General features: G+C 41.6%; 1 protein-coding gene across 3 annotated transcripts in view; it reads right to left on the bottom strand.

Annotated features, from left to right (window-relative positions):
• Positions 1-44: 44 nt before the first annotated feature.
• Positions 45-15,781, bottom strand: part of kcnip4 (Kv channel interacting protein 4) — a 39,631-nt gene continuing 23,894 nt past the window's right edge. For 2 of the 3 annotated variants that reach the window (XM_026352810.2, XM_026352809.2), the window contains exons 2-8: positions 6,454-6,578; positions 1,996-2,065; positions 1,627-1,697; positions 993-1,100; positions 777-881; positions 603-665; positions 45-511 (exon numbers count right to left, since the gene is read on the bottom strand). In XM_026352810.2, coding sequence (XP_026208595.1) covers positions 464-511; positions 603-665; positions 777-881; positions 993-1,100; positions 1,627-1,697; positions 1,996-2,065; positions 6,454-6,578 — 590 coding nt within the window. In that variant the 3' untranslated portion in view covers positions 45-463. Of the gene's footprint in view, positions 512-602; positions 666-776; positions 882-992; positions 1,101-1,626; positions 1,698-1,995; positions 2,066-6,453; positions 6,579-7,619; positions 7,771-15,781 lie in introns of those variants that run through there. The other variant, XM_026352811.2, reaches the window with a different exon arrangement.

The raw sequence follows: 15,781 nt of genomic DNA, 5'->3' as shown, positions 1-15,781 counted from the left end.
CGAGGACAAATGTGAAAACTACGTCAGATATTTAGTTCGGCTCCTTTTTTTTTTTTTCTGATGCTTTAAAAAGTCACAGTGATCTCACTTGGCAGTAAATAAAACAAAGCTGCAACAGAGCTAGGAGAAAGCTCTCGAGCTCCTTTCATGAGACGTCTTTTGATGCCGGTGGGCTCTTGATGTTGGAACTCGCTGTTCAGCTAACAGACACTCGCACACGCGTCCTTTCTCTCTCCACTAATCGTTTTTCTTCCCTTAATTCAATAAATGGTCAAAAGGCGGCTAATTCCAGAGTGTTCACACCGTGTTGCCACCTCCTACTTGTGGCCCACAGTAATGAATGAGATTTTATCTATGATCAAAAGTCTGCATAGGACACTGTACACAGTATGAGTCCAAGTCAGTCAGCTGGGCCGAGCTAAAGATGACGTTCTCTTCGGGAGCCTCCGCCGTCAGCCAAAAGTTAAAGAACGTTCTCAAACAGGTGCATCGATCGCATGATGTTCTCGTCCTGCGGAGGAAAAACAAACAGTTGTGCAAATGAGCCAATGCAAGCGTGCACGACGGGGGCGAGAGCAGATGTCGCGGAGTGTCCTGCTTACGTTTTGGCAGCAGTCGATGAACTCGTCTATGGTGACCACGCCGTCTTTATTCTTATCCATCTTCTGTTGGGCACAGAGAGAAGGACACATGAAAAAACAAGCAACAAACAACCGTTCTGCTGGAGCGTCTTTACTGTGACTGGCAAATACAGAGAGGTGAACGCTGCCACTCGCCTGGAAGAAAACTTCTACGTGCTGACGGGGCGTCTCCTCCTTGAGGACGGGGTATGTGCACTTTCCCATCATGTCGTAGATGGCCTTCATGATGTCTAGCATTTCCTGGGACGTGAAGAAAAAAGGGGTGAGCTGTAGCTGTGTTTGTTTTGTGACAGGTCGAAGCCTCTAATGAACCCGGCTGCTTTGAAATCAGTAGAGCTTACAGGGACGTACCTCTTTAGTGATATAACCGTCTTTGTTGATATCATAAAGGTTGAAAGCCCAGTTGAGTTTTTCCTGGATTGTGCCTCGCAGAAGAATAGAAAGGCCCATAACAAAATCCTGAGACAAACAACAAGCAATTCAAAACCTGTGTGAGAAATCAAACAACAATATGCACTCTGATTTCATACATTAACATTTGTTTTACAGTACATCAGGTACTAATTAGAAGCCATTGATGAAACAGGAGGGGGGTGCTGACGCTGTGAATTAAAAAGCACCTCATTATTCAAATTATTAGCCAACTCGTAATCCACGTCGGCCCCTCGGGGGAATCTAACCCTGTGCTTTATACACAGTTTGGACTGCACAGTGGCCTGTGAAGCTTTGGTGTGGAGTGACGACAGCTCTTCTGTCCTAATAAGCAAATATATGCCCTTCATAAATATTAATCGCATGTTGATAGCATCCCTAGTAGACTCGCTTGGACTAAATTAAAATGACTGGGGCTGCAGGTTATGTAACGCTCCAGTGAAAACACCTCAGGGGCCTTGCGGTGTCAACACTTTAAAAATGTTATGTTTGACGTCCTTTCGCAGCGTTTTTTTATGCAAACAGAAAAACGCACATGCTAATATGGTCTTACCTCAAAACTCACAGAGCCGTTGTGATCTGTGTCGAATGCATTGAACAGGAAATGTGCATATGTTGAAGCGTCTGTGAGGAGAAGAAATGCACAGAGAAGATATAAAACAGCAACTTAATTAACACCAGTAGTTCCAGGTATAGATTTAAAAGCCTCTTAACGTCTTTGCTTTTAGTGCACGATTATAATATTTGCATTACACCGAGCACTTCCACGCTCCACAGATACGAACCTGCTTCCTTCCCTCTGTATTTCAGAGTCCCTGCATTATCTCTGACAGAAGTTTAACTTCCTGTTTACTTCCTAAACATGAGTAAAAGACTCGAAAAGAGGCAACACAAGCAGTAGAAGTCAAAGTGGGGCACAAACCTCCTTGTGGGAAGAACTGCGAGTAGATGTCTTTAAAAGTTTCTTCGTTGACGACTCCACTGGGGCACTCCTGCAGAAAATTGAATTGCACAGGTCAGTCAGCATCTATTATATTAAAGCCTTGCTCTTATTTTAAAGTCCTCGCCTTAAATCTGAGTTTAAGATGTGCCAATCATGGTGCGACATACAGATACCGTCTATGTCCTCCACTGAAAATCAATTTTCAGTGGAGGAGGCAGATATCTTCGCTCCAGCGGTTAAAGTCTTACAATGAACAAGATTTGGAGGAGTAGATGTCTTTTTTTTTTTTTTTTTTTTGCTTTTAATTTTGACATGATTTAGGAAAAAAAACATGTATCAAATTACAAACGATTCCTTTATGACGTTCAAATTGTTTTACACAGTGGATTAGTTAATACTTTCTATCAGTAGCAGCAGCATCCATGTGTTTCTCTGACCTCATAAGCGTACTCATCAATGTTGAACCACAGAGGTCAACGAAACACTGTTTTATCAGCTGGTGTTAAGTTTGTCTTTAACCTCAAATGAATAAATTAATTGCTAGTTAATCTCTGAATAACGGTATTTGACTGTATGTTGAGAACGGTATTTAACAGATACAGATTCATGTCCAAGTTGGTGATATTCAATCTGCAAACCAATGAAAGCTTAAGAAATTTCTTGTCCACAGTCACTCAAGGTCACCCACCAGTGGCAAAAGACTGAATGCTCTTACATAACACATTATTTAACCTCTTTTGAAATCAAAGAACCGACCGAAGGCACGGCGGATGACCTCGCACGGAGCAGCGTGGTGATACAGGCGGGTAGCTCTGCAGGTTCAGTTTCTGCTCCGCGCGAGGCTGCACGCCGCATGCACACTCTGGCAGGATATTGAATTTAGAGACATAGGAAATGGTTTGTCTATAAAGAGCATTTCTACATTAGGAGGCGTGCAATTCAGTGGTTTCTATACAGATAATACATCATGACCACAGGGGAGGTTGTGGTAAATCAAAAAAACACAAGGAACAGATTGAAGAGGATACAATAACATGAAGACATCTATGATACATGTTCAAAAGAAGCAGCAAATAATAAAGAAAGTGTGAAAACATACTGAAATGCTTTTGTGCATCTACATGTCCCGTAAACGCATTTGTCTTAAAGACTTTTTCCACACTTGATTAACCTCAACCTGAAGAAAGTTTACTGCAGCCAGTTGTTTTTCTCGACTTTTCCGGGCTGACTGGGAGAAAAGCAGCTTCCTCCATTCGAGACATGGTTGATGAATCACAGGGCACACCGGGGGTTCCTAATTCCTCACATCACTTCTGATCAGCAACTTTGGGAAACAAGGGGAGGTTCGAAAATAAAGATGAAACCTTGTTGTTTTGCTTCAAACAGGCTTTTTTTTTCGGTTTGTTTCAAGATGATGCTGCAAGGTTGTGTGCATCCGTCCCCAGACACTCTTCCTCTGTTGTCTCAGGCCCGGTTGTGTAACTTGTGGGGTGATGTGAGGTCAAGAATTTAGGGGAAAAAAGACAGAAAGCGAGCACAAGTTTGACTCAAGGTGATGTTTTTGAGGCTCAATTAAACGAAATCTGTGAGTCCGTGGTGTCGGGGTGATGCAGCACGGTGAAAACTAGTAGACAGATCAAACTGCATCTAGATTATAATCTGACCATTGTGGCAAATGAAAACTATGTAAGTTCTTCCTGTTTGGTTTTATTTTGTGGGATATATTGATAAAACTTAATATGGTTCGATTGACTTTAATTGGTGACTAGTTTTAGCATTTAACTCCATGTACAGCAGTGGGGGGGGGGAATCTTAAACATCATAAGCAGCATAAAAAGTATGTTCCACTGCATTTGTGTACGTCTGACACAGCAGGTCTTTGTTGTTCCGTAGATTCATTAGGACACTGTTTATTTTCCACAGCATGGCAGTGAACGGGTTGTCAACAGTCAACCTTTGAGTAAAGCAGCTGAAGGAAAAGTTGTGTAATTAAGTACTTAAGTGAGCAGAGTGGGATTTGGAAAACGAGCACTGTCATCTCACTGTGGTCCGTGCACGCCTCTGTGTGGGGCAATTACAGTTGTCAACACTAACGACACAATGATGAGGCGGGACAGTAATATACAAGTGGCTTCTTCTAACAAAGCTAACTCACCCCTCACGAGTGCAGAAGAAAAAGGTAGATTTGAGCGCTCAGTCGAGTCGACCGCTGATGACATTGGCGAGGAAGGCAGTTTCTTTTTTTCCAATTGAGAATGAAGCCGGGGTGACATTATCGCATACAACACAATTCCCCTGCAATTCAATTTAAAGTTCAGTGAAATCGTTGCACTCACTTTATAACAGCCTTAAGGTCGCTTGAGGATAAACTTTGATGTAGCTAAGCTAAAAGTCGGGACCTCGTTCTCACATTCCCTTTATTTTTTTTATTTTTTTTTACATAAGCCGCTAAAATATCGAACCTTCTGGGAAAAGGTGAAGCAAATTCTCCATATAGATATTTTACATTTCTACGGTCTTTACAACAAACTCGGATCTAATGTGAGTCAATCCTTACCCACACCGTCCTTTTTAAACGTAGGGTCAAGATGCATATATGGTTATTTAATTATTATAAGTCATATTCCATTGATTGTTTGAGACTCTATAATGAGCAAAGAGCAAGTGGAGTAATAGTACATTGTGCAAAACGACAACAAATGAAAGGTGTAATTTTCCACTTGTCCCTGGATGTTGTTCCATTTTGCACATTATTCAGTGCCAATCTCATTATACAAAGAGAGAGAGGTCAGACAATGTATTTGTATTCATTTGATATACTTGTAAAATTAGCTCATCCATGATAATAAAATCACAAATACAATCTGTGAAATGCAAATCCGGCCAGGCATGAAATTCCTTTCCGTGACTTGTGAAGTGATGCAGCAAGCAGGCTAGGGGGGAATGAAATAAACCTGTGTACAGCAGGCGCATCATCACCGATGGAAGAGAAACTAAGATCTTAATCTAGTGCCTGAGGCAGTGCCCCGGACTGTGAACTTCGAAAGCCCAGCTGATTTTTCCAGATAATATTGTGCTTCTTCCTGCAGTCTGGGGTCAGCGGGTTTATGAAACAATGAGTTCTCACATACTTTTTAAGTAAACTCCGGAGCCACAAGTGTTATTTTTGTACCAGCTAGACGTATTTCTAAACCTAAGTTCCACTTTGACCACCTGCAAGTGAAAGACTCGGTAAGACAAACGACCTCATCTTGTGCCATGGACATTAGAACCATTTGATTTGCTTTGAAACCCCGGACACCAAGGACAAAAGGCCACATTTCTCATCATAGGAACCATGCCAGCTACTATTAGTCTGGCTGGCGTTAAAAGCTTGTCAATGTCACTGGGCTGGGGCAAGACGAAGATGAGTTGTGGGACGACACAGGGCTTTAAAAAAATCTGCTTCCTTACTTCCTTAGTAATGGACGTAAGCTTTTTCATATTCCTCCTGCTATTTGTCTTTGTCAGATTGGGACTTCTGTCTAATTACACAGTAAAGAAGAGTAACTGGAATATAAAGGAAGCTTATTCCTACCACACATTAACAACACTACAGTGTCTACTGTAATGTCTGGGTAAGTGAAGATGTGGTGCTACAGGTACAGTCCCAATGTCTTGGGGGTACAGATGTTTGTACAGTACTTTGCTGCAAGACATCTAATTGTTGTTGAGGTTTTCGTATGTTGGACCAAAGTGGCGGACCAACAGACACCACAGTCTCTAGAGCCATGTTTCCATTGTGGCTAAAAATAAAATGAAAAATCTGTAATGTAAAAAATGACATCGGGGAAATCAGGCAGTTTGTGGCACAAATTAAAGGCCTCATTAGTCCAGGTCTTATCTCCTACTCTGTCTCAAGTGGAAGTGGACTAATGGGCAGCCTTTGCAGGGACTTGGAGCAAAGTGCAGGCTAAACAGGAAACTGAAGCCCCATGGGAATTCCACTATCACAGGATTTTGGGTCACCTCATTATGCCTCACACCAGAGATGACAATGAAGTGTGGTGGTTTGATGTCGGCTGCTCTCGAGGACTTTGACCTGGATTGTGCATCAGTAATCTTCAGTGGCGGCTTTGAGGTGTGACCTAATTATCCCTGGCGTCGTGAACAGTGTAGAGAGATGTTCTGTGGTACGCACAGTTGGATGCGATAACATTTAGCGAAAGATGCAGATGATTCAGCAAAAACAGCTTTGCTCAGATGGCTAATTATAGTTTCATTGCTATATAAAAAGAAAGTGGAGCTGTTTGAGGACAATCGAGTGGAAACACCCCTGCCAATACAGATAGCTGTAAAATGATAAATAAATAATAACAACAAAACGTCCAGGAGAAAAGAAGGAGAGATGTCCGGGAGAGAACGACGCTGAGGCTGCACGGTTGCCTTGTCACTTACATTCTTGAAGCCTCGGTAAAGGATCTGTAGCTCCTTGCGGGAGAAACGTGTCTGGGATTCGAGCTGTTCCAGGCCCTCCGGGCGATGGCGGACTGCAGAGAGTTCGAGCTCATCTTCGACGCTGTCTGGAAAGGTGAAGGCAGAGGGTCAGATGTGAACAGATGCTGGAGGGACTCTCTGCAAATGAGCATTTCTAAGACTAGAATTTAAAATATCCCAAAATTAAAATATATTCTAAACTTTATTTAACTTTTATATTGAAAACATCTATTTTGACAGAACATGACCTCAAATTGAAGGTAATCCTTCTAGGTAATAAAGAAAATCTGCATTTTTTTTTATTTATTTGCAACTGTTATTTCACAAAATCAAATAGAAATCGGAACCGTTTCGTCTTCTCTACACCAAATACAACAGCTAAAGTAATTAGTGTTATTGGGACCCCAGGAGAAAGTCCTTGTAGGGAGAGTCTCTTCGTGACGGAGGGCAGTGGAGCCCTGTGAAACGTTTTAATGGGCCTGTAATGATGGCAGATGCTGTCTGGGCCCTGTCACCGACTGCACTGTCCTTGCAGCACAGCGTTTGACATGTCTTGTTGGCGCCGGACCCCTCATGTATTTGGAGTGTGACACAGTGTCTAAATGCCTCATTAGCTCCACACAGTCTTAGTGTGGCCCAAGGCAAAAGGCCACATCTTCTAAGAGAGCACAATTAACCTGTTGCTATGGAGCCAAAGCTTTGAATTGGGAGCTGTTATGAAGTAATAAAACAGTTGTTTGATCCCATACATTGTCCTCATGCAATGTAGGTGACGACCCAGCGAATGGAAAGAAAATATTCTGCGACGCTATGATGGATTTTACTTTTTTGCAAACCCTCAAATCTTTCGCAAGCAAGCATCAAAGCAGCATCTGTCTTGTGTCTCTACCTGCATTTCTCAAATATTCTATGTGAAATGCAAAAAAGTGAAGTTTAAAGGATTTCTATGAAGGAACGTTGCAGCTGAAATGCAGCTTATGCAATCATGTGTAAGCCTGCAGGCTATTGAGTGTATGCCCCGATACCAGGAAGAGCCACAGAAAGGAAACACTTAAACAAAGAAAAACAAAAAAAACAGAGACATAGAGGGACAGAGAAAGAGTGAGAGCCTTGGAAGAGCCACTTGCTTTGATTACTGGACGATGGCTTTTTGGCTGTGGAGCATGGAAAGAGCCTCATGAGCCGAGCTCTCACCCCGCGCTTGTGGACAGTCTGAGGGTAACCTGGGAAATACAGCATTATAGGTTTTACAGTAACCCAGGCAACTCGCAGCCTACAGAAACCGGACATGCAAGAGGTGAGAGTGTTGTTAGAGGTCACACAGACGTAGTGTCTCTGCCTCTCGTCGCTGGGTCTTCAGGACAACAATGCAGAATTGTGAGCTATATTCATTTAAAATTGCACCAGGGAGCCTCAAAAGACAGAAAGACATGACTTCATGAGTTTGGTTAAAAAAAAATAGCGACGGCTAGGACTGGCACCAGCACCCCAGCAACTCTTAACAGGAAAATCTGTAAGGATAACAGATGGATAATACTGTAGGTGGTGTTTAGTTGTAGTAATTTCTTGATAAATGAAAACCTTGACGTGCTGGTGGTGCTAGTTGGAGAGAAAGGTTCATCACCGAGGTCACACTCTTCCGACTATGGATGAAAAACATTTCGCGACAAAGCATCCAACAGCTTATCAGTCTGGACTGACAGTTCGCCGCTTCTATCCACACAGTATGGACAGAATATAGACCTGGACTGAATACACCACAGTAATGCTACACATGTAAATAAGTGCAAGAGAGGTTTCCTGTCTCACTTTTCTGTCTCATGCATGTCTACTACAGTAAGAAAAGAGCAGTTCAACTCTGCCTCGACATCACTGCAAGTCACGAGCATGTAGTTCACTGGGTCGCATTACTGATTAACAAGTCTCCTGGCACACTGCAGGCTATCACTGTAAAACACAGGTGGATATGATATGGACCCTGTGCCTTCAAATCAGACTGTAATTTAATATCTCACCAGTCTTTTTACGCAGTCAAACATGTTTCCAATAGCAGCTCGGCTCTAGTGACTCGTAAACAAAACAGGCGTGTCAAATGTTTGAATTGATGGCCACAGCACAGAAATCAACCTCACTTATGTTATATGCAGCTCCTCCCTGAGCATGAAGGTCATTAAGTAAAAAGTTCTTGCCTAAAAGCACACAAGTCCATTTCCCCTCTCACTCTGGGCTATTCTTAAAAATTTAACGTGAGGTTTGAAGGCAGCAGTGAGAGCGTTACTATGAGAAAACCATTTCTCAATCACACCGGCAATTAATTAATTTCAAGGCATCAATCACAGGTAAAAATAATATCAGTGCTGAAGCTGATAACTAGTCATGTAACACACACACACACACACACACACACACACACACACAAAAGCAGGCCAACAGGGGCAGCAGCCCTCTATAAAACTGGGCTATAAAGGGACATGGTGGTAAAAATGACATCATTGAATAGAGAAGTGAGTAATAAATCTGTAACCCGGTCTGGAGCATCGTGGAGGTTCTGAGGAAAACTGGATGTGAGCAGAAGCATAAACCTACTGATGTATCAGATGAACAAGTACACAAATGCCAAAAGTGCATTTACTTTAACTGAAAAGACAAGAGACTCCACATGCTCGACGCACTGTGAGTCTGTATTCAGGTAGAACAGTGCTTCATGCTGAATAGAAACATTCAGCAACAACTCACAGGGATGTGAGAGGTGCGTGCTCCTCTTATTAGCACTTGAACATGCGGTTTTATCTTGATCACATGTGTTAAATATGAAATACTGCTCAGCACAATTGGTCACGTATGAAGCAGAATGCTTGATGCTCGGACAAAGACGCTTCCCAGAATAGTTGCAAAGTCAAAATGTGCTGGTCTAGTGCAGAGACAAAGAGCCAGATGGTTAAAAGCACTTGGCTCAGATAGTGGCGAGGTGCACACAATGACATCAGGGAGTACAAAAAATAGAAGTCTGATAAATAAGACACTGTTGATTCAGTCAAGCCAGTTCATATTGCCCTCTATGGTGACACAGTAACTTTGAGATTTAGAGGATGAAGAGACACGCTCAAGCTCTCATTTGTCCTTGTTACCTGCCTGACACACACCTCCCTTCCCTGAGTGGAGAGGACACGTCTGAGCGCCCTCACTAGGGTTGAACTAGACAGATGTTGCTTTTGTTACCAAGATATATTAGTCTTGGCAGCAATCTGGCTTTATTTGGAAGAATTACTGTACTAGACACTCACATTTCTACCTTAGAGCTCGAGGACAAGGTGATGGGCCCCCGCCAGCTGAACAGTGAGTTCAGGGTTGCAGTTCAAACACTATGATCCGTCCTGTCACTAACGGCGTCAAAAGCGTGAATGTTGGTAAAAAGCCGAACTGAACGTGAATGCAATAAAAATTGATCTCTATAGTAGAATAACAGCGCTTGAGTGACGTAGCACTTAACCGTGCAGGAAAAGAGCATGCATTCATGACTGTCTGATTAATGTTTGCCCTTTTAGTTTATTGACAAAATCGATTAGACGCTCGAGTATGTGTATAATAATGAGATCAGACAAGGCAGCGGCTCGTGAGCTGGTTTCCTCGTCCCCTTAGCCACAAATGTCAAAAGTGTGCTGTATTACTGGCAGTGCATGTCCATTTTATATAAAAAAAAAAAAAACCAAACATAAGCAATGTTGTTGTCCTGAAGACTCAGGAAGGCTTTCAGAGCAGGAGGATTTCAGAGAGTCTAAACATCTTACATGACAGCTTCAGTCATTCCGTGCACACACATACATACCGTCATGCCGTACTGTACTTTTGCCTTCCTCGAAAAAAAGAAATAAAATAAAAACCTAAAAACCTGATCTGAGGAAGTTGTGGGGCGATGGCTCATATAGCAGCAGGTTGTAACTTACTGCACAGCTCAGAAACACAATTCATAGCCACCTCTGAATTGCAAAACTGCCTCAGCCATTTTTTTCCCCTGTAGCAATACGAAGAGAATAAGATTAAATTCCCTGTGAGGGTTATAAACAAAGAAAAATGTCTCAGCGAAATATAATTACCATGGGACATAGTTTAACTAGCTCTGTAGACTGTAGATCCGTAAAATGGTCTACCTCGCTGCATCTTCTGTATCAATAAGCTGACAACCTGCAAAACTACTTGCACCCTGAATAATGAATGTGGCGATATTACTCCCCCAAATGAGCCTGCTGCACCCCCTCAAGGTAAAGTCAATCAAAGGGTAAACCCCACCTAGCCCTAAATCGATTGGATCCATGAACTGAAGAAGAGTTGCTACCAAAATATTTGAAGCTTAAAATAAATAAATCTGTGCTGAACTGATACAGTTTGAGCCTGCTGCTTCTTTAATGTGGCGTTAGGGTCTGTGTAGTGCTACACTGAGGCAAACCGTGGCCCGGGTTAGTTAAGAGAAGAAGCTCTGTATTTGATTTGAGATACACATTAGAATGATTGAATTGATCTGTGGTGGTGGAGGGGGGAAGTGTAGGTTTAATCTGTGTGAAATTGGTTGAGATGATGTCTCAGGCATCGATATCATCCATCATACTCTGCATTTCACTTCCCCACTGTCTCTCTTTTAGTTGCTGGCCATGAGCAGTTAGTTATCTAAAGTTAGTGTTATCTAAAATAGTGCGGCTGTTCTTTTTTCTCTTGCGTCTGAGTTATAGTTTTCGCTGTGTGAGTCTGAGAGAAAGTCTAGTAGAATATGTTTGGTTAAAATTAAGCCTGGCTTTTTAAACATTTAATCACTGAGTCGAACAGAAATAGAGATAGGAAGGGACATCAAATAACTGGAGCTTGGACAGGATAAAAACCTTTGATGCAAACCTTTAATGATTAAACATTATTAGTATTCTTTGTGATAAAAAATTGTGATAGATGTGGGCTACGGATCAAACTGTTTTTTGCTGAATAGGTTATACAGCGGACATAAGTAACATATCAACACTATACATGAGAGCCCGTTCAGATTTTCTGTAGAAGCTACAGATGGCATAAAGATTTGATGTATGTGTATTTGTAGATCTAGTTTCAAACGCTAATTTCTTGGCAGTTCTTCTCATAATTCATTTCAGGTTAAACCTATATTTCGGCACAACTATGTGTCAATTATACTACTGTTTTTAATTTTTTTTTATTTTTATCAAAACACTATCATTAGAAGCCATCTTGGCTCACAGAACCAATAAATCACTCACGACCTCACAAGAATGTCTCATGGGATTTGCGGCTGATCAATGACTCACATTTCGTCGCTTTAACGGAGTCGGCCACCGTGAGGATTCCCATCGATAAGCTCCCACCGCTGATGACAACCCACCCCGCTGTCGTTGACAAACCAACACCTGAACTCTATGCTGATCTTATCTCAACCTGAGCTTTCTCCTAATATAGCCTGTTCCAACTCTGGGTAATATAACACAGAACTATCAAACATCAATCTGAGGATATCTAGTCCATCACAAGGCTGCACTGTGTCTCCCGCGGTCCATTTATGGGAAAAATATGTAAACTTAGGAACAAGCAGGTATGAATGATTGCAAGAGCTCAAACAAAGCAGCATTAGCTAGACAGAAGAGTTAGACAGAAAGTTACTCCTAAGCTTTAAGCTGATATTAGCATTTAATATCCAAGTGACGCTCGAGTTGGAATTGAAATTGTACCAGCGTGATTTTATCATGTCTTCAGGCCCGTTATAATCAGTAGTCATGTGCTGGGGCACTTCAAGTCCTTCATCTGCGTAATCTTATCTGGCAGTGGATGCCAGTGCTGGCTTACCATTTTTCTGCACCTTAATGCGTCGTCTATACATTGTGGTTCAAAAACTGGTTCCTCACTCGAACGAGATTAATCAATCTGCAGAGAGCAAAAATCCAGACACTGATTATTTCACTATATGTTAATCATTCAGTGGGAGAGTATCTCAGTATACTGCAGCATACTGCAGATCGTTCCCATGCAATATGCTGTACCAATATACCATCATCAACATCTTTGCATCTTTTGCACTACTCCAGTCTTAAATTTAAACTTTTAAACTCTGGTAACGAATGATAGCATCGACTCTGACAGCAAACTAACTGAACCAAATCTATTTATTTAAATGTGAATATGCTGTAGGACATATTTTGACATGTTTGCTGTTCTCACATCAGGTTTTAACACAGTGAATCCCATGTGTTTATCTCCAACACCTTAATCTGTCTCCTTCAATCTGAGAGATGTGTCGAAATAAAAAAATGTGGACATTAACGCTATACTTATTTGAGTGCAGTATTATTCTAATGAACAAAACACGTACACATATGTTTTAACCTTATAACATATCAACTCATTCTTACAGCAGCACTATAACAACTGCAGGGAAAAGAGGAAAACCAATGAAAGGCACTGCACAAACATGGGGTTTAGCCAATACACCTCTTCAGTCTTGAAAAAGAAAGAAACCGCTGGTGTACTAAGCAACAATTCAATTCAATTTGATTAATTTTATTTGTATAGCGCTTTTACCAATTGTCATTGTTGCAAAGCAGCTTTTCCCAACCAATGAAACTATGGAATGTTACATGAACGTGAATGAATGTGTATGAATCAGATAATAATAATAATCAGATTGTCCCTGATGAGCAAGCCGAAGGCGACAGTGGCAAGGAAAAACTCCCTGAGAACTCAACAGGGAACCCATCCTCGTATGGGTGATAACAGAAAGCAGGAGTTGATCATTCATACTGTGTGTAAGGCAGCAGGCAGTTCAGTATAACAGTTCATGTCTTTAAGTTAATATGGAGTCCAGTTACAGAATGGATTGGCTATGTGAGGGCTTCTCATGCAGATAAACGAATCCATCAAACTAAGACAAAACACGGTAAAAAAAAAAATCATTACTAACAGCTAGAAAAAAATGTGGCTTCCCTCACATGCAAATTGAAGCTAATGATTTATTACATATTTTGCTGGCTGGTCAATACAGCTCTCTCTCCCATCCCTCTAAAGGTCAACACATGGAGCATTTACAGGAGGTCACATTGTCATGTGGTCGATTTATCAAGCACGGACATAAAGCCTTTTGGCAACATTTAATGTAAGTCAGCCAGCGAGAGCCAGAGGATTGGCGGCTACTTTTTATGCCCAATATTTATTGTGTCAGTGTGCGGACAGCATGCTCACTTTAACACCTCATCCTAGACTTAAAGTCCCAAGGCTGCATGTTGTTCTTGAGGGAAAAAGGGACAAATGTGACAGACACTTGGCACCTGGCAATTAACTGAAATTACACCCAGCGAGACAGGGGACGAGAACAGCAGATGAGCAGTGTCTGGCAGCCTGGCCAGTGGTTGATTTTATCCATGCTGGCATGACTCCCAAAAAGAAAAAGGCCAGAGTGATATCAAACTGACCTGCTTTTTCCGAGTCACACCAGTGCTACTGGCACCAGCCGCCTCTCAGCGGTGTACCAAATTGGAGAAAGTGTTGTGTTGCCATTTTTGATCTATTGCTCAAGCAGTGTCTCGGTCAACAACACATCTGCTTACAGATGAGCCGTGCCTCTGGTTCTATTTGTTGCAATTTAATGCTGTCAAAAAAGATTGTTTTGATTTGCTCACGTGAAGTTTATTTATTCTCACGGTAAAAATAGAAGCTGATCAGATTTGGGCAATTCATCTACTGTTTATAAACCCATACACATATCAAGACAAGCTGGTGACACTTTGAGTATAAGAGGGGACGAATAAGTCAAATAAGTGAACTGTGAAATGAAAAGTGAAAAGATAAATGGAAGAGCAATGGCACATATAATGCCTGCATATCCAGATCTGCCGGATGACAGAAGATAAAACATCTTGCTTCTTTGCAAAGGCTGACTTTGCCTTTCTTGAGGTGTAATAAATCCCCCTTTTTGTAGCACCAGAAATTTTATTATGCTCCAAAACAAAATTATAGCAGAAGTCCAGAACACCAAAGCTGGACACTGGACTGATTACTAATGTGCTTTCAAAAGTGTTTGATTTGCAGATCCAAGTCAATAAAAGAAAAGTAATTCATACACAGTCCCAACAGTGTAATGAGAAAGTCTCACTTTATATGAGATAAATCACACGGACGATGAGGGAGGTGGATACCGATCTACTGTTTGTTCCCATTGGGTGAGCCCAAATACAAATAAGCCCTGAGACTGGAGCTGGGGAGAGCGATATGTCATTCGTGTTATTAAATAAAACAGCCTCCCGTTCCTTATGGCAGGCGGAAAAATGACAGTGAAATTGACTTAGGAACAGGAAGACAGCAAAGCAGGGTGGGTGCATGGCCTGCCTAAAAAACCAAAAGCAATTTTTACACATTACTGAGACCACAAATACCTACCGTCTGCACAACGGTCATGAATAAAAATGTTTACAGATATTTGCATTTTAAATCTTTTTTGAGATAACATGATGAATTTTCTTATCCTGGGACGTGACACCACAAGTTTTGTGCCTTTTTGGCAACGATAAAAGTCAGATCCAAATAAATCTCAGTCCGAGACTGGGAACAGATGTGTACAAACAGCCAAATGGGCCGACGCCTTGATGATTTCCTTTAGATTAGCTACTGCAAGGCAGGAAGGCGAAGTAACAGAGGCTCTTTACTGGCATAAACAATGTATTAGCCATTAGTTTCTGACATTAGTGCAATTTGCTACAGTTTGTTTGCTGCCTCATGCACTTACAGTAGTTATAATCAGTTTAAACAAGCTGACATCTCAGTGTTTTCAAGTCCACGAAGCTAATTGTTCAGCTTTAAAATGGACGACACATGAAATGCAGTCCTTTGATGTGTGAGAGTGTCAGTGACTGCACTGACAGAAGCGATGGGGACTGGATGCCAAGGGTTTTTTTTTTTTTTTTTTTTTTTATGAGTGAAAGCATGCTCTCACACTGGCCGTAATGACGCACCATCAGAAGGCCAAAGCGTATATTGGCATCTGGAGGAAAGAGCAGTCTATGCTTTTAATTGCAAACATTTGCCACTTTCAGTGTTTCAGTTATTGAGTGTTTCAATAACGGTGTGTGTTTAAGAAAACCCTTTGTTGGAATCGGAAAGGAAAAGGCGTCTGCCCTTTAGTCTCCAAATCACTTTAAACATTACAAGGTGGGGAAGGAGATGAGGTTTTATCATGTTTCAAAGTTTGAAAGAAAAAAAAAAGGCAGAGATTCCAAAACAGCCTCAATAACTCTAGTTGTGCTTTTACTGT

This window comes from Anabas testudineus, chromosome 18, assembly GCF_900324465.2.
Source record: "Anabas testudineus chromosome 18, fAnaTes1.2, whole genome shotgun sequence".
Lineage (NCBI taxonomy): Eukaryota > Metazoa > Chordata > Actinopteri > Anabantiformes > Anabantidae > Anabas > Anabas testudineus.
The sequence above is the reverse complement of the archived record's forward strand: the minus strand, read 5'-3'. Positions and strand labels throughout refer to the sequence as shown.